Consider the following 26089-nt stretch of genomic DNA (forward strand, 5'->3'; position numbering starts at 1 on the left):
TCTGCTTTTCACTATTACAAACAGTTCTGTAGTGAAATCCTTTTACACATAACTGTGCACATGGGCAAGTAGCCCCGAAGGATAAACCCTAAAAAGGAAAAGTTGTTGGAACAAAGCACATATATATTTTAATAAATACTGTTAAATTGCCCCCCAAAGAAGGCTGAACTCAGGTTTCTGTTGACTCTTTCCATCTTTATTTTTTCCTTTCTCTCTTACTGACTTTCTATTCTCATCCAATTCTCTGGGTCACTTTTTTTTTTTTTTGCGGTACGCGGGCCTCTCACTGCTGTGGCCTCTCCCGTTGCGGAGCACAGGCTCCGGAAGCACAGGCTCAGCGGCCATGGCTCACGGGCCCAGCCGCTCCGCGGCATGTGGGATCCTCCCGGACCGGGGCATGAACCCGCGTCCCCTGCATCGGCAGGCGGACTCTCAACCACTGTGCCACCAGGGAAGCCCTCTCTGCGTCACTTTTATCCCATGTTCTAACTTTAACCTCCAAGTCTTCCTTCTCCCTCCTTCTCCCACATCCAGTTCATCAGAAAGTCCTGTTGTATATACCTTCAAATATGTCCAAAATCCAAGCCCTTCTCACCATCTCCACTGCTAGCACCTGGTGGAAGCCACTGTCATCTCTGTCCTGGATCCAGTGTGGCCTCCTACACATCTCTCTGCTTCTGCTCTTGGCCTCCTTCAATCTGTCGTCAACACAGCAGCCAGAGTGACCCTGCTAACACCAAGTCAGATGGTGTGGCTCCGCCTTCACTCAGTGACGTCCTCATGATGGCCTCCACGGCCCCTGTGATCTGCCCGTCTTGCTGCTTATCCTCTATTCTCCCCTCCGCACCCCATTCTGCTCCAGACACCGACCTCCTGCTATTCCACGAGCGTGGCCCCCACTTTGGGTCTTCGCTCCAGCAGTCCCCTCCCTCCAGACATTGCTGGACTTACTCCTTCACCCCCCTTCAAGTCAGCTCAGGTTGCGCCCTCTCAGCAGAGCCACCCTGACACTCTTACTTGATCCTGCAAACGCCCCCTCTGGATCCCTGTCCTCTTTTCTCCTTTTTCTATTCCCTCAGCACTTAAAACCTCTTATCTGAGCTGTGACTTTTTATCATGGTTTATCTTCCCCCATCTGAGTGGAACTGCCCCATAGGTGGGGATCTTTGCTATTTTGTTCACTGAAAAATCCCGAGTGCACAGAGCAGTAGCTGCTACACCAGAGATGCTTAATAAATATCTGTGGAATTGGAATTGCCATTCATCCCCCTGTTGCAATTATGAAACAGCTTCACAGAGGTGTGGTTTTGACACTGAGGCATTTCCTAATGGATGATGTTGTGCTATGGATTGAAAAATAAGTTTCAGAAAGAAAAGGTGGAAACATTGGACATTATCAAAATCTAAAACTTTTGCTATGTGAAAGACCCTAGAAAGGGGATGAAAAGACAATTTGGGGAGAAAATATTTGCAAATCACATATCCAACAAAGGGTTTATATACATAGAATACATACAGAAACTCTCAAAACTAACAGTAAAGCACCATAGAATCCAAGTAGAAAATGCCCAAAGGACATCAACAGACATTTCATCAGAAGGGAGATAAAGATAGCAAACAAGCACATGATAAAATGCTCAACATCATTAACCATTAGGGAGATGCAAATTAACAGCATAATGGTATCAGACCTATCACAATGACTAAAATAAAAAATAATGATAACATCAAATGATGGCAAGGATATGGAGAAACTGGATCACTCATACATTGTTGGTGGGAATGTAAAATGGTACACTCTCTCTGGAAAATAGTTTAGCAGGTTCTTTTAAAACTTACAAATGGACTTCCCATACAGCCCAGAGGTTGTACTCTTGGGCATCTATCCCAGAGAAGTGAAAACACATGTTTACATAAAAATTTGTATCCAAATGTTCATAGTGGCTTCATACATAACATCCCAAAACTGGAAACCACTGGACTGCCCTTCAGTGGGTGAATGGTTAAGCAATCTGTGGTAGCTTCATAGCACGGAATACTGTTCAGCAATAAAAAGGAATGAACTATCGGTGCATGTAACCACGTGGATCAACCTCAAGGGAGTTATGCTGAGCAAAAGCGCCAATCTCAGAATTCACATATTATAGGGTTCCAGTTGTATAACATTCTTGAGATAACAAAATTATAGAGATAGAAAACAGATTATTGGTTGCCAGGGTTTAAGAATGGGAGCAGGGGAAAGGGACAGGTGTGGCTGTAAAGGGCAGTGTGAGGGAACCTTATAGCGATGTTATAGCTCTGTGTCTTGATGTTATACTAAGCTACACATGTGACAAAACTGCATATGACTACAGACACACACACACACACTCAAGTGCATACATAACTGGAGAAGCTTGAATAACCTCTGTTAACATTGGGGCAGGCTGGGTGAGAGTGAGAGGGGTGCACTGAACTTCCCCGTACCTTTCTTTGAAACTTCCTATAAGTCTATAATTAGTTCAAAATGAACAGTTAAGAAAAATTTCAAGAAGAAATCCAGGCCAGCTAGTAAGCTCCTCTTCTTTCAGCCCAGAGATGCTTCTGCTTCCTCGACTACGTGGGGATATTTGTCCCTTGGGTTACTCTCTTTATCTTTAATACACGTCACCCCTTTTTACTGGATCGTGTTCTAAAAGTTTCAATCACTTTTTGAAAGAAAATCTGGAAATACTTACTCCGGTGAACATTATTCCTGTGGGGTTCTGGGGAGGTTACTCAGATTTCTGTTCTTCAGCCTTCCCTTTGGAAACTTGGAGAGATGTCATCTGTCCCCTTCCTCACAAGAATGCTGAGGATTACAAATTCACAGAGGTTCTAGGGAAGTCCTGAAATCATGGAGTGAATGAGAATCTCCTCCACCGAGTGCCCTTCACATTCTCCTCACTGCACAGGTGCTTCCTTTGCACTGTCTCCTTGGTCAGGTGTCAGCTCATTCTAGAAAGATGTGAAGGTTCTGTATGAGCTATGGCATTGCTGACCATTGGATAACTGGTGGTTAATAACACTATTAAATATTCTGGGCCTATGGTGATTTATACCCTTCCTCAAATTTCAAATTACTCAAAACGAGTGTGATTTTTCAAAAGTTACCTTAAAATGCATAAACGTATTGTTGAGTAAATAGAGTTTTAAAAATAAACACATTCAGCTACCTTAAAGCATTTTCCCCCTGAATTTGGCCAATAGATTTCAAAACTTTTCGTGCATGTCGATGTCAACACTTTTGACAAACTCTCCCCACGGTGCTTCCCACCTGCACGTGTTCCCCTCTTTCTCTTCATCACAGTAACCTTTCTTTTTCACTCCCCTACTTTGCCTGGAACATGCCCTCACTAAACAAATTTGCTGTGTCACTTCTACTCTTATACTCTCCTGGAGTAAACCATTATTTGCTGGTTGCTCTGACCAGCACTGGCAACTGGGGTTAACCACTGAAACCCCTGCATGATGATTTGCAAGTGTCATGAGAAACATTCCTTGACATGTGTCACATAGGCTAGAATCACCAAGGAGGGCAGTGTTAGCCCAAGTGAGAGCTACTCCACATAGCGCCTTTGTGCAACTTAGAAAAAGGTATCTATCCTCCCTGGGTAGGACATAGGACTGATCCTGGCTGAATTTCAATCTTGACCTGCCCAGGTGGGGCACAAGCTCTGGAACTGGACTCAGACGCTCTAGACCAAGCTCAGGTACACAAGCTCAGCTCCTTCTGACCTTTGCACTGACTCCATCATTGACTTGCAGTTTCTAAGAGCAATCACCTGATCCATTTGTGACACGATTTTTTTCCTGGGTCACAGTAAAAATTATAAAACACTCAGGCACAACGTATTACAAACCCATCCTGTTACAAGTTTCTTTTTTTGTCACTGTGACGGTGCCAGTACTCATTGGGAGATCAGCAGGTCACTCAGCTCTAGGACAAGCTCAGACCATTTTGGTTTCCTTTAATGAGGCTATTTTTGTCCTTGTTTAGTTTTCCCTTTTCAGTGCAGTGGTCTGTGACTCACAGACTCCATTCATGACTTGCTATCGGGGACCTGAGGCACGCATTCTCTCAAGTTGAATGAGAACGTTTGACTCTCTCTGTCAATTTGCAGTGGAACACAGCTCCCAGATTTTCCACACTATGGGATACCAGCTCTGGACATTTCTCATTCTGTGTTTATCTCTGTCAGCTAGTCTGAAAATTGGAACCAGAAACACTTGACAAATCACTGGCCACATTATGGTTACAGGTGGTGACATATTGCTGCTGCCGCTGCTGCTTATTCATGAAACTGGAGGTTAAGACCCCATTTCTGAGATGTAGAGTAGGGAAAACCCCACATAAAACACCAGCGTTGGACACAATATCGCATAGACAGTTTCCAACTGAAATGCCAGTTATTAGAAGTCATGTGGAGTCAGGAGTTGCCATGGAACCCATTTGTTTCTAAACCAGATCCTCCTGCTGGAATCGTTTTTCATTATCATGTCTTTCTTACGGGGGGGGAGGGGGGAAGAGGGGCAGAGAGAGACAGACACACAGACAGATGGATGGGGGTGGTATAATTTGATATAAAACTATGTTATAATTCTTATATACTCAAGCCCTAAAATTAATCAGAAATTTAAAAGTTTAAGGAGTGTTAATATCAGCTTTAACATACATTCATATTGCTGTCTGGTTTGGAGGAAGACAGTCACATTGCCATCACGTGACTTCTGACAATTCAGGGAGAATATACAGTGGTTTATCATATGACATTTACCTTCACAAACAAGTTGTCAGATCTCTGGGCGTGAAAATAAACATCAAAGCAGATCTAAACTACGGTAGGTAGGCTGCACACTTGCAGCACACTGGTCTTCCCTGTTTCTCCTATGTACCATTTTTATTTAGATTCTTAACCAGATCATTACAAGTTTTTCCTCTGAAACTTCTGCCAGGATCCATCTGTCCCCTTGTTCCTCCAAGTTATGTGCTTAAATCTTGAGATGTGATTGGCTGGCGTATGTTCCTGCTTGAGTTGTTTTTGTGGTAAAGTCTCCACGTGTTTGTAGGTAAAATACAAAAACGGTTCAAATATCAACTTGGGACAACTGAGTTTCAAAACATACAGAATCCATAAATTAACCACTATTTTAACATACGTACAACACAATTGAAGATAACTAGTCAGGAGATCAGTTGGATGAAGACACATTCACATTATATTTGCATATTTATCTTCTGTGTTTTGCACTAAAGAATATTTCATATGGGGGTGGGGGGAAGTGTCGGTAGATGACTCTGGAACCTTGAATCTGTATTTCTGACTTCCCAGGGTTCTGGTGAGCTCTCTCCCAGGGGTTCAAGAAACCCTTACCTCCATTAAAAGCCAGGTCCCAGCTCTTCCTCCAGCCCAGGGCCCTTAACCCTGTCCAGAGCCAAGAGGGCCCCATCCTCAAATGTTTCTGGAAAGACAATTCAAGAGGAGAGAAACTTGAAAAGCCCTTAGGCATATGAAAAGATGTTCAACCTCTATAATTAAAGAAAAACAAATTAAAAGTAGACTGAGTTTTTTTCACCTATCAGATTGGCCAAAAAAAAGGTTATAATGCGCTTCATTGCAAGGCTGTGGAGAAACAGCCCCCCTCGTGAGCTGCTGGTGGGAGTGTCAATGGGCACAACTTCTGTGGAGAGCAGGGTGGCAATATCTATTAGGAGGACAAATGCACATACCCTTGATCTAGCAACTCCACTTTGGGGAGTCTGTCCTGTGGTTACACGGGTACACAGGTAACCGACATGTATACGGTGTTCATTGCTGCACGGCTTGTAGTAGCAATGATGGGGAACGACCTAAAGGCCCTCAGTGGGTGACAGGTTAAATAAGTTATACTGATATATTCTTAAAATAGAATGCTTACAGATGTTTAGGAAAGAAAGGATGAGGAAGTTGTCATGGAAAAAATCAAGGTGCAGGACAGTGTGTAAAAGTATCAATCCTAACGTTTGCTTGAATACACCTAAAGCAACTCTAGAAATATAATAAGAACTTAAATACTGTTGCAAAATAGTGGACACCGATTGGCAACCAAAGGATGCATTTGCTTGGTTTGCAAAGCATTTTAAAATTGGATTTCACTTAATAATCTGATATCCAGGTGAGGAAAAAACGTGAAGCAGGCCAGGTGTTAAGATAAGAAAGGGTGCTGGTAACTTAATCTGTTTGGATTTTCCACCCAGCTTTAGGGTCATACCTCAGACACAACTGAAGCCGGGTGGAGGGACTCTGCAGTGTGAGCACGGAGGAGTTGACCCGTTTTACACCAGGAATGGGGCTGTGACTCACGGATAAATATCCTGGTCCCAAACCTCTCTCCAGGTTTCCAGGCTCAGGAGCCACAGCCAGGAGAAGGCACACGTAGCATCCCCATCCTCCCAGGTGTGCTAGGAGCAGCATTTGTCACAACAGGTACAGGACCTAGGGCCCATGATAGTTTCAGGAGCCCACAGAATGTTTTTATTCTAATCTATTTTACAAAAGAGAAGAAAAGAATAAATCTAAGATTAATGAATATATGATAATGAATTCAGGCAGAATTACACTAGTCTTTGCAGCAACCCAATTGTAAAATATAATCTTTAGGATTTTTTATGGAGGAAGGGGCCCATAGAAACATGACAAAAGCGTCCAAAGACTGACAAAGTCATACTATCCCAACGTGGCCCTGCACGAGACGGAGCACGCGCCACTGAAGAGGAGGCTATGGGGCCCAGCCAGGGCCTCTTCCTCCAGGGACAGTTCCCCTGCACCAACACCACAAACATCTTGGGTCCTTTATGCTCAAGGACTCTGGCAAAATTAGGGAATGATTTCAAGGCCAAAAGGAGAACCAATAGCTTATCTGCTATTTTTCCAACGTGTCCTACCCGAGGTGGATTGGCCCAAGCCCCCTGGACTTCTTCTCCAGTGAGAACCCTGGAACTCTGGAACCTTCTGGCGGTGCTCTGAGCACTTTCCTGCCCTTTGGAGGCCAACCACCCCCCCTCAAAGGCTGGCCTGGCTGGGTTCCCCCGCCTCCTCTCCCTCATTGTGAGGCCACCGTCCTCTTTCTTAAAGAGGTAGGAAGGACCCATCTTCACAGCCATAAGCCTCACCCCTGGACCTCAACTAGACAGTCATATTATTTTATGCCATATGCCCAAGCTCCTACAGTAGGACTCCCACTTTAAATCTTTTCCCTCCTGACTGACTTCTCCAAAGACAAGCTGAGAAAAGGCAGACAGAAGCAACGGTTCTCAAAGTGGCAGCAGTGGTTCCCTCACTGGCCGCATCAGTATCTTCTGGGAACTTGTTAGAAAGGCAAATTATTGGGTCCCATCCCAGATCTGCTGAATCATAAACCCTGGGAGTGAGGAAAATCTGTGTTTTCACAGGCTTCTCCAGGCAATTCCCATGCAGGCTCAATTTCCAAAACCATCAGCTAGGAGCAAGGATGCCCAGACTTTCAAGGGCAGATCCCCAAGTCCTAGGACGCAGAGGTGATGAGGCCAGCTAGAGTGGGACTCCAGTGTGCCCCAGAAGCCAGGGGCACTTGGTCCCCGTCCCAGAACACAGAGGTACAATACTTCGCCGGGATCCTGCGGTGACGCCGGAAGGCAGGAACGAGCGGCAGCTCTTCCAAATTTCAGTCTGGAGGCGCCCCAGCCGAGTTAGGCCGCAGAGTCGGGGGAGGGGGAGGGCGGGGAGGGAGGTCCGGACGGCCTTCACCGCGCAGTGGGAGGCGGCGCCCGCACCCCTCTCTTAGAGCTTGTTCTCACCCCTGCTTCTGCGGCTCGCGGAGCTGCCAGGTGCTCGGACCACCCCCGCCCCTCCCATACCTTACGAATGCCAACCCCAGAGTCCAACAGGGATTTCCGATTCCTAAATCAGAATGGAGCCCGAGGTCCATATTTAAAAGCTGCGCTCCGCTGAAAACTGCACCCTAAGGGACCCCGGCGCTCAGCCAGGTCTGGAAGCCCCGTCATCTGTTTAAGGATTACAGGCATCCGCCTCCCGAGAATGCACTCACCGCCTAGAGAGTGCAGGGCTAGGGGGTCCTTTTCAGGCGCTCGCAGCACAATCCCAGGGCACACTGATCCCAGGAACTAGACTCAAAGTTGGGCCTCAGGGAAGGGGAAACTCTCCAGAAACCTAATCCAAAGGCTCTCAAAGCAAGACAGTGAAGCACAAGCCCTCTGGATCCACCCAGTTCTGACGCCCCTCACCCGTTTCGAGGCCGCGGACGCCTCTCCGCCCCCTTCCGGCCACCTCGCCTCCTCACCCCCGCCCCCCGCACGTCCCGGCCACCCACTCGCGCGCCCCAGCCTGGCGTGCGCTCCAGCAGCGCACCGAGAGCATGATTTGGCCTGAAAATCGGAAACCGATTTCGGAATCAGAGTGTCTTTCAACCCCAAGTCGCAAACCAACGTTCATCTTCAGCTTTTTGCACACCCCGATTTGTGCTCCTGGGCCCTGCTTTGCTGAATTATACACACACACCATCCACAGCTCTATTTCTAGAAAGGAAAAGTGTAAAATGTGCCGGCGGTCTGAGCCGCAGTCACCCACCCGCTCCTGTCCTCAGAATGCGCAGGTCAGAGTTTTTCAGCTACTGTTAATGTTTGAATCATTCAGTTCTTTAAAAGTGTGCACAGTTTAAGAAGCACTGTTGTTTTTCAGCGACCAATTCAAGGTTATATTAGACTACAATTTCAAAATCTGGGTGAAAATATTATCCAGAATATTTAGAGAAACTATATAAAATCTTTACTTGCCTTTGCCACTCTCATTTTTCAAGTTGGAATATTTTCCTTTCCTTCCTTCCTTCTTCCCTCCCTTCTCTCTCTCTCTCTTTCTTCCTTTCTGCCTCCCTCCCTTTCTTTTTTTCAGTGTGTAACCACTGAAGCTAATTTTTTGGACATGTTAATGGTCAATTCAGACAGGCACCTGAGAAGTAATACCTCAGAAGAGAGCTGTTTTGTTTTGTCATAAAATAATGTATACTTTCCCAAACCTCCTAATCAAACAAGTAATATTTACAGTAATTTAAAAAATATTAAATATGCCCCTAGACTTTGTTTTCTAGCAGACTCGCCCGGGTTAAAGTTATAAGGGACCCTTGTTTCTGCCTCAACATCACAACGTCTAAATGTGGTCATAAAATGGGGCTAGAACAGGATTCACTTACATGGAAGAAGAAAAATGTTAGTATTTCCCTAGACATTAGTATTTCCCTAGGTAAATTCTCCTTTCCACTGGTAGAGAGTGAACATCTGGATATAACACACAGAGATATTGAAGTGACCACCTTCAGATTTTGCATCTTGAATATAAATACATCCGTCATCCTGACATTGGCCATTGAATAAAATCTGTGCCTGTGTGCTTTGTACAATTGTGTATATGTGATATACAAGAGTGTAAAAGTGCATGTGTGCGTCCCTAGCAGTCTGTTTTTGTTTTTGTTTTTTTAAGTGTTACGGGTCGGGGGCGACGTGGGAGACAGATCACTCTAGTTTTAAAGCAGCAGGGCTCAGGGAGGAGTTACCAGAGATAGGATAGAGGTCTGTGCCCGAAGCAGGGGTCGGGGCCTCTGTGCTGAAACCGGCTCGCTGGTTTGCGCCGGAATTCCTCTGGGCGTTCACTCGTTCTTTTACAACCCAACTCAGCTTCTCTAGACTGCGACGTTGGGAGCGGACGGGCGGCCCTCAGAGGACCCTCCTTTTCGTTCTGGGCGCTCAGAGCGCGCGGGACTCCGCACGCACAGGCGTGTAGGTTCTCGGCTCCGCCACTGTGGGCACGCCTTGCCCCCCCCCCCGCCCCGCGAGCTTGAGCCCTGGACCTCTGCACGTCTTGGCGCCCAGGCCCGCGGAGGGCGGCATCCATGTGGGCAGCACCCAGGGTCGTCTCGGAGGAGGAAGAGACTCCCAAGTGCGCGATGTCGCGGCCTCTCTGGGCTGTTTGCTCTCCTGGGGAAGGGGGTGTGTGGCGTGGGAAGGAAGAGGATGTTTGTTTATAGATCGGCTCCGGTTTCTGCCCGCGTTAGGACCGCGTAGACAGTGCCCGATCGCCAGAGGGCTGCAGTTTGAGGCACCCGCGCAAGGAGGAGACGGCCTAGCTTCTCCTAGGGTTCCTGTTTGGTGTTGGTGGGTCGCGTGTGCCCGTCTTTTTCCTTTCTGGGGCTTTTCCCCTTACATTGGCAAAGAGGTGGGTAGGATTAGCCTCTTAAGCCTCAAGAAATTCGTTTAAAATTTCTCCTGCTAGAGGCGAAAGGCGATTCTCGGAGCACGTGGGAGGCTCCTGAGGTCCCGGCTCCAGCCCCTACAGGCGTGGTGCGCGCGGGGCCGCGGGCGGGGTCTCCGGGAGGGTGCGAGGCCGGGGCCGGCACCGGGCGGGGGAGTGCTGGAGCCGCGTTCCCGCTCCAGCCGGGGTTCAAAGATTAGAAAAACAGGTGTTACGTCGCCATGCTAATTCACTCTCTCGGTAAACGCGGCTCAGACAGTTGTGTGCGGAGGACTTAGTGAGGGGGCCGTCACCACTTGGCCGCGCATTCACTTTGTTTATGAAAGGACACATTCCCAGTTCATCGACTACTGAGCTTCACTGGGACACTGGAGCAGCCCTCCTGGCCCCCACCCCCAGGACGTCGCCTTTGGTGTGAAGACTTCCATACTCATCTTGCTGCTGAAGGCAAAACACTACATTTCTTCGGCGCAAAACGCACCCTGTAATGGGAGGCGTGCACTGCCTGATCCCCCAGAGCCCCTGCGACGGCCAAGGGTTTCAGACCGCAGCAAAGCGCCAACACACCTACATGTTGTTTGAAGTAGAGATAGGGTTTACAGTAACCGCCGACTTAAGTGACATCCTTTCTAGAACAGTCGGAAGAGAAAACTGCTTCTTACCCCTGAAGGGTCATTGCTTCGCCTGGCTGCTCCATATTACCCCTAAGTTCTGTCCAGGTTGGGGGCGGGGAGAGTGGGGAGAAAGAAGGATCTCAGGAAGGTTCTTTCAACCTTTCCAAACAACCGCCCCCACTCTTTTTTTGTAGGGGTCAACTTGATCTTATCTGGTCTTTCTGCAATCTTGTGTATAAGGGAGCCACAGTACATCTCTCTCTCTATTCCTACTCATCTCTTGTTAAGAGTGCGTTACTTGGTGGTTGAACCGCCCAGAGCCGGGTCTCTAAGTGGCTACAGCCTCTGGGGAAATGACTCCTCCTTCTAGATTAGAGCCCATTTGCTGGATTCCAGTTTTGGAACACCTACCACATCTCTATATTTAGTTATTTTTCAAAAAAGTTTTGTTTTGTTTTTCTGTCCAGAACGTTCACAACCTCCTCCTGCCAGGTGTTTCCCAGATGTGTAAATACCCCGAGGACGCTCCCATTGTCGTTCTTCGAGCTTACGGCCATCGGGCGGCAAGGAGGGGGCAGATGTGTGTATTTTTGAACAACCACTCAAAGTTGTTCCGAATATCAGCAAGATGGCACACACCCCTCTTCAGAGTATATGTTTTCTTGGAGGCAATCAGTGCCACCAACGAGGAGACGAGTGCAACATGACTGGTGTTCTCACTCTTTTACCGCTGATGAAACAATTGCCTCCGAGTCGACCTCCAAGAGCAGAATCGTAGTCACCAGCAGCACCAAAACCAAGCAGGGAATCGCATCTGTAGGGAGTGATTCGCAAGCAGCAATAATTGTCTTCCGGGACGAGTGAACTTCTTCCCGTCGCTGTTTTCTATCCTCAGATGACAGGGAAGGCGATTCAAATGAGAGGTTCTCTTAAATATAACTTGTCAGCAATAGTACTTACAAGCGTTTGTTTAAACGGCTCCTGTAAGGGGTCGTAAATGCTGTAGATTCATTCGTGCAGACTGTGTCCCTTCTGTAAGGAATATTCATGTTGGACTTTTGTTTCCTGAAACAAAACCCAACAAAAACTCTTCGCTCACGTTTAAGGTAACGGATTATTGTGAGATACTTTATATCAACGACTCTAACTCTATTTTGGCCTGAAATGTAACCTCTTTTCCCCTAGTGTCCCCTATCTGCTCCCCATAGGAAAACTCCATGACTGAGCTTTCTCCCGTGAACAAATCAGCGCCTAGATTAGACCCATTTCCGAAAAGACGCTCCTCTTTGGGATTAATTTAAATACGGGTGTATTTATCCTCTCTGGCGATGCATTCGGTGTCGCCGTGGTTTCAGAGAAATGCGAAAAAGAAAATATAAGCCAAAGAAAACATAACCCACCGGCCCCGTGCACGCTGTGGGCCCCGCGACTTGCCCGCGGGAAGGGAGCGGCCGCCTGGTCGGCCTTTGGGCGAACATCGCCCGCAGCCTGGGCTATTCCTGCCTCGGCTGCCGGGCGACCCAGCCCCCGGGCCCGACCTTTGCGGCCAGGGGCCGCTGCCCACAGCTTTGGGGCGCCCCTAGCACTGCGGGGCCGGCGCTCGGGGCTGAGTGCACAGACTCTCAACCCCGGGGATCGCGGGGAGCGCGGATCCTGCACGTCGCCCTCAAGGCCCGGGAGGCCGAAAGCAGGAGCTGCTATAGCCGGGCAGCGCAGACACCGGTGCCCCCGGCTCGTGAGGAGCGCTGCGCGCGCGGGTAGCAAGGCAGCGAGCCGGCAGCCGGGGTGCGCCGGGGGGAGGCGCGGTGCGTGCACGCGTCATTCAGCTCCGTCGGCCAATGAGCGCCGCGCCCCGGGACGCGCCGGGCCAATCAGAAGCGAGGAGGTTTGTGAGTGGCATTAGGGGAAGGCGGGAGAGAGGGAAGCCGGGAGTGAAGTTGAAGCTAAACCCCGTAAACCATTAAGAAGTTAGGGGGGCGTTTTCAGCTTCCAGTCAGGAATAATACTGGCTTCGTAGCAACTACCGAGGAGGAGGATTCTAAAACCACCTCACCCGTCCCAAAGCCCGCATCCCCCTCCTTCTGCCACACACCCCTCCCCCAATTCATGACCAAGAAAAGAAGAGAGAGCCAGGGCACGCTCTGCTCCTCTCTGCGGGTGGGAAGCAGAGAGGCCTGAGGAGAGGCTTAGTTGGACGGTAGGCATGAGTACAATTAAGAGGTGGGCGCCTGCGCACGCTTTGCTGCCAGCGGGGACTGAAGGTAGGTGAAGCGGAACACGCCCTGCGCCCGCCCATCGGCGCCCGCAGCTCTACGGCGGAGGGGGAGAGGCCGGGCGCCTCCCGCCCCCCGGTGCCTGCGAGGGGCTGTCGCGAATGTGCCACCTGTTAACCTGGCGCAGCCGTGCCCGGCGTGTTGCCGCCCCTGCTGGGCAGGGAGAGCGCTGGGTCGCCTCCTCGGCAGTCCTGAGGGACTTGATGTGTAAGTGCTACATTTTGAGGAATCCCCGAGACTTGAGACCCAATTTAGAGAGCCAAGTTCCGGACCTGCCAAAGTGGGGGGACGGAAAGGTGCCCGAGCGCTGTGGAGGAATTGTGATTTGCGGAAACCTGCCTTCCTGGGACTTGCGCCTGGCCTGGGCAGGGGCACGGGGACCGGCGGCTGAGGGGCTCCTAAGGGTCTTGCAAAATCTGCGTTTTGTTGTTTGGGCAATTTCCCAGGGGGCTGGAGAATGTGTCTGACGGGGGTGAGAGAATGGGAGCGTTATTTGCAGGGGACTCAGTCTCGCTGCTGATTTCTCCAAATCTTAACCAACCAACCAACCAACCAAAACACTGAGCCCGGCGAGGAAAGCTGAGGCGCGCTGAGGCCCTTCCCGGCCATTTTTCAGAATTGGGGCGAGCGCGCGAGTGATTGTGGAGCCGCAGATCTCTTACGCTCTGATGCTGTTGTCTTCACAGTGGCCTGAAAGAGTTGTCCGGCATTCCTGTTCTTCCCAAAGCGGCTTGGAGCCACGCTAACGGCCGCGGGACTGAAAGCAAACGTCGGGGATTATTATGTCGATTCCCCGAGAACCGGGGTTCGCAGCGCGGAACCGAAGAAAAGGCTAGCTCCTCGGAGGTCCCCCCGGCATTTGATACCCAGCGACGCCTAGGATTGCCCAGATCGCCTGCGGTGGATCAGCAACTTTCCTCTACTCGCATCCCATATTTTTAAAGAAAAAATTTTCTGTTCGCCGCGTTGGTCTTTTACTGCCACCAAAACACTGAAGCAAAGACTTCAGTCTCGTCATTCAAAGTATGCTTTATATTTTTGCCAAATATGATCTCTAATTGAAAGTTTATTTTTGGTTTTGGATGAATCTGTGGAACTTATGTTGTAAGAAGAAAGGGGGAACGAGACACGATGAAAGAGAAGTCCAAAAATGCTGCCCGGACTAGGAGGGAGAAGGAAAACAGTGAATTTTATGAACTGGCTAAATTACTGCCTTTACCCTCGGCTATCACCTCGCAACTGGACAAAGCATCCATAATCAGGCTCACCACCAGCTATCTCAAAATGAGAGTAGTGTTCCCAGAAGGTAAGTGACTTTGCTCAGATGGAATTTCAAAGGCAGAAGGGGCACGGGATCTGCCAGTGAATGAGCCTACGCCACCGGGCAGAGAAGTACATTCATACTTAAACACACACTCTCTGCGAAGGGAAGTTTAGCATGGCTGCTTAACTAAGGACCTCTCTGCCTTTAGAATTTCTGTTGCCTTTCCGTGGCTCTTTCTACTTCCCCATGAATACTTTCTCTTCAGTCCATCGGATATGTTTGATTGGGAAGCAGCTCAACAGTGCTTTTGTCAACACTTAGATACTGAGCTCAGTTGAAAGTACTACTAATCCAAACATGACTTTCTTTTTTTATTCCTCTTGTTAGAATTGTATCTAGCAGAGAGCAGGAACATCTCTAACTTCTTGTATTTTTGTTATGTCTAGATACATCCATGTACATGGAGTTAGCTAAAGCAGATACTAATTTCTCTATATGTCAGTAATCCTGCAGATGAAGAGCAGGCATATTCATGAACAAATATGTCCTGAATTTACCCAGTCTCTTGACTGCTTCTAGCAAATTTATTCTGAGTTGTTCACAGATTCCGAAACTAACTATGGGACTTGGTGATTTGCAACTCTGGGCTTGATATTTTCTCTAAGATATAAGATTGAATTAAGATCGCTAGCCCGCTTAGAAAATATCTGCTAGCTGGTAGGTTGGCAAATGGATCCCTGGGAAAATTGTCTCATAAGGCCTAGAAGTTAGAATAGCTGAGCTTTTGACATGGTTTAAAATGTGTATTTAGATTATCAAGATTCATTGTGTGAGGACAGAGTAGCCTTGAAAGAACACTGTCCTGTATAAAACCATTTATACTCCCTAGGGGAAGGACTCTTCTATTTCCCCATCCTTTCCTTTACCCACATTCAAATAACACATAAACAGATTTTAAAAAATATTTTAGATATGTCTTTGCTGAGAGAGGAGGATTTGGAAATGTAGAGAATACTAAACAAACAAAAATTCAAGAGAAGGAACCCTGTGTACTTACAAACCAGAACTTCTTATGTGACAAAGAGAGGTTTATGTTATTGTTGATTTTGGATGTTTGGAGTTTGTTGTTCTCTAAGGAAATGGGGGGAGATAATCATTATTGGGCTTTGAGTTTCACTTTGCTTCATCTTGACTAAAAGTTATTATCTGAATCAAAATCTTGCAAAACACGTCCTCATATTAGTCAGGGGCACTAAAGGAAAACTTCCAAATTATAGTTCGGTTTTACCCCAAAACTATAAATAGTAGTATGGTCATTTTGTCTTAAAGCAGTTCCTTGAACAATCTCATCTGAGCCTCGAAACCACAGGAAGAGAGGAATCAAAACCTAACATACCTGAAAAGTTTTAAAAAAAGAGAAAGAAAAAAAGGAGGGGGAACATATATTAAAAACCATATTTCCCATTCAAACTGTGCTGAGAATTGCTGGTGGGAAAATTACTATTATGCTACATTGCCTTCTGTTTAAAAAAGAGATCTCGTTGTCTTTATACTGTCAGCGCCTACTTTATAAAAATAAAGCTATTGCGAACTCCGCTGGCCGCTCTGTTCCTAACAGGATTATTAGCAGTGATTTGTCAGCCCCTGCGGTCTCAGTGGGCTCCCTTTCTGCGTGATTTCTAGCGGGTCTCGTCAATTATCGGTGCCGATGTCGCTCGCTGTTTGATCAGAAGAAGCATATGGTGCTGCTTGTGAGGCTGCGAGTAATCGCGGAGGAAGAGAATAGAGGGTCGGCTTCCCCGGCGGGCACAGAGAGGGACAGAGCGCCCGGGGAGTCGCCAGGCCAGGGCCTCGTTTGTGTCGTGCAGACCCCGGGCAGGCGCGGCCGGAGGGAATCGGGCTGATTCTCGTTGTTTTGTTTTTGTTTTAAAGAGAGCAAGGTTTCTTGTTTAATTAAGTGCTAACCCCACAAATTATAAATTGCGTGATAAATAAATAGGAAAAGTAAACTCTCTTAGCCAACTTCTCATTATTTTTAAAAAGAGCACCGGTGAAGACTCCGGCTGGAGTCCCCTTGGTGCCCAGGCCGGTCCCCTGTGGCTACTTTAAAGGCGACTGTACTTTCTGCAGCCCCACTCACCTTCCTTCGGAGCTCTGGGCCCCGGGCCCCTCCTTCCTCTCCCTTCTTCTGTGGATGCGTGTGGGTTTATGGGGAGGAGGGGATGGACGATGTGTGAACTCTGGGCACATCATTTATTTCTCCAGCTACTGTTGAGCTCATAACTCACCCGTAGCCTCCACCGGGTGAGTTAGACAGGGTCATCCGGACAGCTGGTTCCTAGGGATGAGGTTTTAATTTTGAGGATAGATTAGCTTCAAAAGTCCAAAACCCTAGACACAGCCCTTTAAAATATTAAAGGACAACAGCAACAAACAGTAAAACCAACAGTTTTTAAAAGGAGTGAAATAATCACAAGCCCGCAGAGCCAAGCACAACCTGCAGAGGGTGCGAAGTTTGGGTTCAGCTGTTGACTGACGGCAGAAGTGGGGACAAGAGTGGGTCCATGGCAGTGGGGGAAACTGAGCACTTTATATGGGGGTAAACTTTTTTAGTGCTGAGAAATGGGAAAGAATTTGTTTGAAATGAAGTTCATTTTCATATCTGTCTTAACACCATCTTAGCACATAGTAGGGCTTCAGTAAAATTTTAAGGGTGGGATGAAAGTAGCTATTTCATCATGGTAAGCCTGCTATCATATGTAACATGGAGTGTGCAAGGTATATAATCTAAAATACTTCTAAATCTGGTGACATCTTAGTTACAGGCATAAAAATGACTGTAAAACTCCACTGTTTTTGCTCATATTACATTTTATTTTTAATACCCTGTAATTCTAAAAGACTTAAAACAGAAATCTTTCCATACTTATATGTGAAAAAAATTAAAAATCCTTAATTTTCTCCCCCCTCATTTGCTGAATACAGTTTTTCCCACCTAGGATAGCAGATTCCTTGTCTGGGAGCAAACTTCAGCTTTTATTTATCTGAGTAGATAAAATTGAGCTGTTGAGGGAAAAATGAGAGAGAGAGAGAGAGGGAACAGATGAGTGGGCTGTGGGTGCTCGGAATAATTAGGAATAAAGCATTAGATTGGAGATTTCATAGTAAAAACAAAAACTCTGGTACAATCACTGTCATTAGAAATCATTAGAATTGCATATCTCCCAGGTGGTAACATATTCTATTCTAAAATAGCCTTGCAAGGAAAAAATTGGCACATCTAGATATGTATGTCTTTGGTGTTATCAAAACCAAAAAGGCAGGATAAAAAAAGTGATGATATGACTTTATTTGTGTGCAAAAAAGGGTAAATTCAACTAAAATATATATATTTGTTATTTAGATATAAGATAGTTTTGACTAGGGGCGTAGTGACTTGCAGAATAACCTTTGAAAGGATCAGATGTTTTCAAATCTATGGCCATTCAGAATCTTGGTAACATCACTACTATTTCATTGTCAAGGTGTCTTGGGAAAATAAAAATAATGACAGAATTGAAATTAGTAGCTGTGTATGAAAGAGAGTTTCTACAAAGGCTGGAAGGACAAGGATGGTTAAACAAACCTCCACAAACACTTTCTGTAATAGTCACCTCAAGATTGAAATCCTTAATCACCTTATATTTTTTTGAGGCCAAGAACTGAAAGAGAAAAAGAGGTCCCATTTCCCACGTGGACGGGTGATTTAAAGCTGTTTTTCTTGCTGCTTGGGGAAATGATTGAGCATTAGGTTTCCATGTTTATTTTCTTACAGAAGTTTTTCTCATTTAAACGCCTTCAAGCACAGTTTACGCTCCACGCTGGTTTTCTCTCTTTAATTCCAGTTTTGATGTTGACTTAAAATGTAGAGTGCAGAACTAAACTCCATGCAGAGCATTTGCAAGGCAGATTTATGTGCTAGAAATTATAGATCAGATCAATGAAAAAAGTACTTTTTTTGAAAAGGGAATGATCACTAATAAAACCAATAACAACAACAGCAACGAAACTACAAAACAGGGTATGATAAGATATGGCAGGGTACAATCACCTGTCTGAAGCTAAAATCAGGTTAAATTTCCAGAGGACAAATCCGATTTCTAGGGGAGTTATTTTTCAATTCTGGGGAGATCTTTGCAGCTTCCAGCTTTTGCAGCTACAAACGTGGACACAGAATTCGAACCTATGGATTCTCGCCTCATTTCTCTATCTGTCGGCTCAGGTATTTCTCAAGAGAATGAGGTTTAGACCCAACTAAAACCTTTTGATTTTAGCTGCTCACCCAGTGCCAGTCTCTGATCCACGGAATTTTAAATTTTTCGTGGGGACGGGGGATCCTCAATTATTTCGCAGTGGGCCTGCGAATCAGAAAACACTAAAACAGTGTGTGAGAATTGAGGAATAAAGCTTCTTCCTAGGATAGAGCCCTCGGGCAGGCGGCTCCTGCGTGGAGTCACTCGACCTCGGTGGCTCGGACCAGCCCGGGAATAGCGACCTCGTCGAAGCCCCCGCCGCGCCTCCCGCAGGGCCCGCAGCACGCAGAGGGGAGAAGCATGTAGGCCGCGGCCGGCCGGCCAGGTCGGCGCCGTGCGGCCCATTCTCGCCCCGCGGTGGTGGCCTGCGACCCGCCCGCCTTTCCCCCGATGGCCGCAGCCGAGGGTGAGCCTGCTCGCGGCCTCCTCACGGCGTCTCGTCACTCCCCGCGCGAGCCCAGGTCTTTTCCCTCCCGGGACGCGAGGGCTTCTGCGCCCGTGCGCCCGCCGTGCCTCGTCCTGCGCGGGCCACTGCCCCGAGGCCCGGTCCTCGTCTAAAACTTAAGCCAAGATCCCGCCCGAGGGGCCGCTGTGCGTCTGTCGAGTCCCGACCGCCAAGTGGAACAAAAGCGGGATAGGCCCGCGCCGCTGGGCAGACCCGTCTGCCTCGCCCGCGCCGGCCTTCGGACGCCCTGTCAGGCTACCCTCGAAGGCCCGGAGTCTTGAGTGGACACCGCCTGCCGCTCTCAGCCGCCTCGCAGCACTACCGTCAACCCCTCGTGCGTGTTCGTCCCACGGGTTAGTTGGCACCTGGCCGAACCTTGCCTGTCCCTCGTTCCTGCAGTACGTGTTCTCTCGGGGCTAGGCCCTGCCCGGGAAGCCCTAGCTTCGGGGCCGGGGCACTACGAGGGCGCAGAGGGAGAGTCAGCGCAGCGACCGTCGGTCTCCACCCCAAATTCACACTAACTTCAGCGGATCCCCCGCCCGCCAACCCCCCCCCCCCGGCGCGGCTGGGGGTCTCAGAGGCAGGCAGGGGAGGGCAGGGTACACACGCACAGTGGGGGCCAGGCCGCCGCACGGGATAAAGCCCGGCCCCGCGCGGCCACCGACGCCCTCGGAAGGTCGGCCACACCCGCCAGGTGGCCCAGAAGGCCGCGCCGGGCGTCCGAGGTAGGCGTGGGTGCGCCTAGGTGAGCGAAGCGGCCTCCTGCCCAGTGACCGCTCCAGGCGCTCGGCCTCGGCTAAGCGCGCCCGACCTTCCCCAAGGAGCCCAGCCGCCCAGGCTCCCGGCTCCCTAACACGAAGGCCGCTTGCTTGTGGCTTGGGAGGTTTGGACAGTGAGCTCTCAGTGAGCACGCGCAGGCCCTGTGGAAAAACCAGGTGGCTGAGACAAGTCCCCCCCACCCACCCCCGGACCAGAAGTTAGGAGCGCGGTCTCGGAGGGCTTTGCCCATCTCAGTCACCAAGTTGTCGCCAGGTCATGGGACAGCTCCCCCATCAACCCCATACTGGCTAAAGGGCACATCGCGATCCATCCAAGAGAAGGTTCCCAGGAACGACAACAAGGAGGACACCTTTCTGTTCACGTATAGTGTTTATTTATTAAAGGAGAGAAAAAAAAAAAAAAAAAGAACAGTAGAACAAGCTCTCCTCCTCCTCCTCTTCCTGTCTGAGTGAAGGAGGCAATGATGCCAGGTCTGTAATCTACATTTTGTCAAGGGTATGAAATTCAGTCCGAAGGAAAAGCTCGATCAATTTATTTTTGCTGCTTGCAATAACACAGCTGGATGATGCTTTGAGCTCACGCTAGACTGGGGCTCATCATTCATTCGCCAAGAACGGGCCTAAATTGTGCCTGTGGGATTAGGTCAATTTTAGTGGATCTACTTCGCCTCATTTGGTTACTAATTGGTTTCTTGTTTTATAAATCGAAATCTCATTTTCAGGAAATTACAAAAACCGTGCAGTCAGTCCATTGAGGTAATCCTTGGGTCAGGGGGTATTTAAATGGAAATGGCTCAACCGAGCACTGAGGGTAAAGCAACAGTGAAACTTCGCCCGGGGTTTCACGTGAAATGTGAGCTAGCCCTTTAGATCCAGGATAGATACATCCCTTCTGATACTACTTATGTAAATATGATAAACCAGACTTTAAGGGAGGAGGGGGGCGGGGAGAAGCAAAATTTATCTGCTAAGGTTAATGTGGCATATCTTGGAAATCTTCCAGAATAGATTATGTTTTCTTTTGTCTTTGGCCACTTTAGCTGGGGAAAATCCTTTCGTCTAAAACCCGATTTAGTTATCGCCTCCCTCCCAGAGCTCCTTTTCTCCTTTGCAAAACCCCCGTTCTCTCGGCCTCACCGAATTACAAGAGAATCTTTAGATCTTGTTCCCACTGTAATCCTGCCGCAAAGGGAGTTGGTTTCCTCCTCACTTTAAACAGACAATCAAAGGATTTGCGAATTTTCTGCGGTAGGTCAAGTGCAGAAACGAAATCTCAGCTTACCCCCCTCGCCAACTGAAATGGGGTGCGGGAGCGCGTCACTGCAGGCAGAAGGTGAGGGGGTCCAGGGAGAGGGGTCTCTAGCCCACTCGGGGCTTTTCGGGAGGTGAAACCCATGAGCAGGGCTTCGAAGGTGTCCTGGGCAGGCTGACTGGAGAGCTCAGCCCTGATATTAGGTCAGGAAAGCTCGGCAGGTAGACGAGGGCAGCCAGTCCCTTATAAAACATTAACCCAGGCATAACCGTGTGACGGAGCTTTCAACCGGGAACAGAAGAGAAGGCGATGCTCGGTGAAAGCAAAAGGTTCCTTAAAAGGTGGTGGTGGGGGTGTGTGTGAGGGCGGGTACAGGAAAGGGCGACGGAGGCCCCCTGTCACCCTGCGCCCGGCCCGGCTGCTTATTAACCTGCCGGTAAGTCTTATTTTTCCCTCGTAGGCGCATACTAATGAGGCCGCAGCCCGAGACCACAACCAGCCAAGGCTGGCGCCGGGAGTTCGGAACCAGTACTTAACCCTGAGCCCAGCTCGGGGGATTTTCGGATGATTTGGGTCGGGAGGCGGCTCCCCGGCGTCCCCAGCCGCTGTGGGGGGACCTTCATAATTTTAGAATAAAGACCTGTGTTGGCTGCAGCCGCAGGCTTCGCACTCTTCCGGGAGCTGAGGAAGACGGGATTCCAGACACAAGGCGGCCGCGACCAGCTCCCTGCACGCCCGAGCGCCCGGCCCCTCGCCCCAGCGAAGCTTTGGGCTTTCAGGCCTCGGCTGGGCCCGCGGTGTCCAAGGGTCAGCGCCATGCTGGTCCCGGGCTCTCCCAGCAAGATCCTTTCCCCTTTCCCCGTGCGGCCTCCCCGGCTAACCCCTCCCCCCGCTTCTTCTGGGTGTGTAGGTGTGATCCGGGATGAAAACATGAACAGGTCGTGCCAGAAACCAAGGAGGATAGCTTGACTGAGACGGGAGGAGCGAAGGGAAGGTGACAAGGCGAAGGGGTGTGTACAGGCGGCTGTGGCGGAGGACCTCCCGCACGGTCCAGGGGGACCACAGGGCTCAGGGCAGTGGAGTCACCCTGGGGAGGAAAACTGGGGCGGGCTAAAGAATCAGGAGGGGTTGCCGAGACGCGAGGGAGGGAGAGGAGTCCGGGCGAGGGGTGGGGGCGGGGAACATCAGTGTTTGCAGAGCTGTGGGGAGATCGTTAGATTTATTTAAATGTGCAAACACCCAGAAAGACCCGATTCGAGCTTAAGGGGCGCTCACGGTTACTCGTTACCAGGGTTTTGATCGCTAGCTTCGGAAGCAGCTCCTGGCCAACACATTTCAGGAGTCCGACTCCGCGTTTTATTCTGCAAGATCCGCCTCCACCCCCATATTACAATGCGAGTGTTTGTCATTGGGTACTTCATAGTGATTTGTCCCGTAATGCAGTAAATCACCCCCCCACATTTTTTGGTCACGTTTAACCTTGTTTAATCGTGTAAGCACAAAAGAATTTAACTACCTAGTTACACTAATTTCAGCAGCAACATTGTTAAAAGATATTTCCCATAAGTAGTGTAACCTCGGTCTTGGCAAGTTTCTTCTGCCTTATTTTTCATTTTCTTCCTGAAAACAGGTACTATAGCAGACTCCATATTAATTTTTTAAAAAATCAGCCACGGGCATACAGGGAGTTTTATTTTTTAGGCATCACCGGAGAAATGATGTGTGGCAAAGCCTGGAAAGATCTTAACGTGGTAGCACCAAGGAGAGGAAGGGGCAGTCTTTGTTAATAGATGATACCTGGGAAGCAGAGAAGAGGAATGATTCTCTACGTCCAAAAGGGAACGAAAATATTGTAAGACGGTGTTAGCACCTGAAAATAAGTGACTTTCAGAGAGCTTTTTCTTGGAGTAGGGAGGGAGCTGAGGTTAGGACGTGGAAAGGAAAGGCAGAGGCAGGACTGCGGAGGGTAGCTGGTACTGGAAGCCATCCGCAAGCAAACGGATTTTTCCGAAGGGGATTAAAGTCAGAGGCCAGGGAAGGAAAATGGCTGGAGAGCCCCGCAGCCAATCAGAAAGCCCACCAGGACGAGCCGCAGTCTCAGGTCGTTCCCGGCGGGCAGCGGTATTCGCTGGATGGGTGGACACCCTCGGCCTCTTGATAAGGGTGATGAAACTTGGGGTGGGAAATAGTGTCCCTCGCCCATCTAAGCACACTAGTGAACCTACGCCAAAGTTATCGCTCTGGTGGTGTCGGGGCCCCTCTGGGCACAGACTGTCCCCAAGCTCGGCCACTTGTGGGGGGGGGGGCAGGGTAGGCGCGCTCAGCCAGGACCCTGCCCTTCCTGAGAAGCCCAGGCTGGTCGAGCAGAGCGAGAGGGAGTCTCACTTCTGTTAAACCTGTTAGAAGCTGAGCGGGCAGAGCCGTCATTTACCCTCTCGCGTCCCTGCGGTCTAGGTGGGGAGGGATCCCGGGTGGTATCGGGTCGTGTGTGCAAGCTTGCCTGGGTGACAAAACCGCGAAACTAGTCTCAAACCGCCAGCCGGGTCGGAGTGCGTCTTTTAAGGGTGTCTCTGTGTCTCCACAGGGCTCGGCGAAGCGTGGGGCCACTCGAGCAGGACCAGCCCCCTGGACAACGTAGGCCGCGAACTGGGCTCCCACCTGCTCCAGGTACTGACTTGGGCCTCCCGGCGGCGCACGTGCTTCGAGGGCCCGGGTGCCGGCTCCCGAGCCAGGATTCTTGTTTCCCGGAAAATGGGATCCCGTCCAGAGGTGGCCGTTTCGCAGCCCCTACGACTCCTTGTAGAGTTAAAATGTTTAGCTCTTAACTTCGCTGGGTGTGGAAGGCGCCTCTCGAGGTGACAGTCGGCGCGTTGGGTTTGGAAGGGAGCCCGGTAAGGCCCGATTCAGGACGGCTGAACGGAGGGAGGGGGCGCCATCTGACGCCATTCAGCAGAGGGAACCAGAGGCCAAGCTGCCGAGGCCGGGCTGCAAAACCGTCCCAAATGAAGAATTTATCCAGGAAATAACGGGAATCTGGTAGAAATACCCGTCAGTGCTTTAAGTCCACACGTCCCGGATCCAGCTGCGTCCGCAACTCATTTCACCTCCTCCCTGTAGCCCCCGGGATCCCTCCTCTCTCTCCACGCGCCCTCACCCCAGGCCTGCCCGGGCCGTGTGCGGACCCTCGCGCGTACACACATACACCTCCCTGAGTAATGAGTTTATCCAATGTGGTGGCGCCCATTACCGCGCTGTTTGCAGTGTACACCGTTTTAAATTGCCCGTTGCCCGCGTAAGTCGCCTAGCAAATATTTAAAATAGTAAAACTCCCGGGGGCATTTTTAGGCTTGACACTTTTATCCCACCCTGCACCCCCTTATTCTTATTATTCAAGTCCACCACGGGCTCCTCCCGTGGGAGCCTCAAACCCGAGCAGCATCGGACTGGGGACTCTGAGCCCGTCTCCCTCCTGGACCAGACATGAGAAGCATCTTATGGCAGGAGTGCCGTGGCCTTTCCTGTCCCATCACTACACTGTGCCTCCTTCAATCCCAGAGGCCAAAAGAGATTTTGGTTTCATAGAGCAAAGAGAGGCCCTGTGTGAGCATTCCCTCCCAGGCCTAGCCTCCGAATTTAACTAAAAAGATTCTGTTTCTCCCCTTTCTCAGGGGAGAGAAAGTTGTCTTTCATCAGTTGTCTCTCAACAACTGACCCCCACCCAAAGCTCTCCATATTCCCAGCTAAGTTTCCTCATCAACGTAAACAAGAGAGCAAAACCCAAACAGTCCCTCACCCCTTCTAGTTCTTGCCCAGTCTTTTTCCTAGTGTTCATCCCAAATTCCTTGTAGGACTTAATGATCCTCCCAATTTCCATTGCTTACTCTGCCCCCCTCACTCCCACACCGCTTGCACTCTGGCATCTCTCACAGCTGGTGTGCTCTGCACAGGCTTCACAATATTTTGATATCCAACATAAGATGCTCATCTCTTATCACACCTGACCTTGTTCATTCCACAAACATAGGAGGCCCAACTGTACGCCAGATGGAAAGCCCTGCCCTCATGGAGCTGACACTCTAAGGAGAGCAGCCTTGCAAACCCACACAGGTGCACAGCATGGTATGACAGGTGGTGTAGGTGCCATGGAGAAAAAGAAGAAGGGGAAGGAGGCGAGCTGTGTTTGAGTGGCACCATTTTAAATGGGGACGGTTGCAGAGGACCTCACTGGGAAGGTGACATTTGGGCAAAGACTGGATGGAGGTGACACTGCTTACTTGACATTCTGCCTCTCCCTGGGTCTCTAAAGTAGCGGAATTTCCTGGATTATTCTCCCTCTCTGCCTGCTTTTCTAGGTTTTCCCACTACTGTCTGGTTGTAAAGGCTGGCATTCCCCCTAAGGTTCCAGCTCTGTTTCTCCTCTCACAGCTTCCTGGGTTATCTCAACCTCAACCAACACCACCACTTCAACTCCTTTCTTCTCATTTGCATGACCCCACTGGTTTCTTGTCTAGACACCCCTCCTGAGAGCCAGACCTTTATTTCCTACTGGCAACTGGACACATCCAAATGGAAATCTGCATATACCTGAAGTTTAGCATACCTAAGACAAGAATTCATTATCTCCTTCTTCCAGACTTCCACTCATACAAAAACTCACCAGGCCTCCCTAAATGTTCAGTGATCTTGAAGTCAGTCTCAGCTTCTCTTTCTGCCACCACAAATTCCACAACAGCCAGAACCACCTTTGACTTAGACTCTTCCCCCATCTCATCTTCCTTGTGACCACCCAAGTTCAGCTTTGACCATCTCTGATCTCCTCATTTCCACTCTTTCCTCCTACAGATCACTGTCCACATTCTGCCAGGAGAAAAA

The 26089-nt window shown here is 49.3% G+C and overlaps 1 protein-coding gene and 1 long non-coding RNA gene across 4 annotated transcripts in view; one reads left to right on the forward strand and one right to left on the reverse strand.

The window, feature by feature from the left end:
* Nucleotides 1-451: 451 nt before the first annotated feature.
* Nucleotides 452-8328, reverse strand: LOC137205022 (uncharacterized). Of its 2 annotated transcripts, none has more exons than XR_010933961.1 (4): nucleotides 8282-8328; nucleotides 6271-6543; nucleotides 5394-5481; nucleotides 452-2976 (listed from the first exon to the last, which is right to left on the reverse strand). It is a non-coding gene; the product is annotated as an uncharacterized lncRNA (long non-coding RNA). The 2 variants fall into 2 exon arrangements; XR_010933960.1 differs by having other exon boundaries at nucleotides 8086-8314.
* A 4526-nt stretch (nucleotides 8329-12854) lies between these two features.
* SIM1 (SIM bHLH transcription factor 1) overlaps nucleotides 12855-26089 on the forward strand; it is a 72702-nt gene continuing 59467 nt past the window's right edge. Inside the window, exons 1-3 of one of the 2 annotated variants that reach the window (XM_067702477.1) lie at nucleotides 12855-13173; nucleotides 13872-14491; nucleotides 23802-23884. In XM_067702477.1, coding sequence (XP_067558578.1) covers nucleotides 14317-14491; nucleotides 23802-23884 — 258 coding nt within the window. In that variant the 5' untranslated portion in view covers nucleotides 12855-13173; nucleotides 13872-14316. Of the gene's footprint in view, nucleotides 13174-13820; nucleotides 14492-23801; nucleotides 23885-26089 lie in introns of those variants that run through there. The other variant, XM_067702478.1, reaches the window with a different exon arrangement.

This window comes from Pseudorca crassidens, chromosome 13 (assembly GCF_039906515.1).
Source record: "Pseudorca crassidens isolate mPseCra1 chromosome 13, mPseCra1.hap1, whole genome shotgun sequence".
Classification (NCBI taxonomy): Eukaryota; Metazoa; Chordata; class Mammalia; order Artiodactyla; family Delphinidae; genus Pseudorca; species Pseudorca crassidens.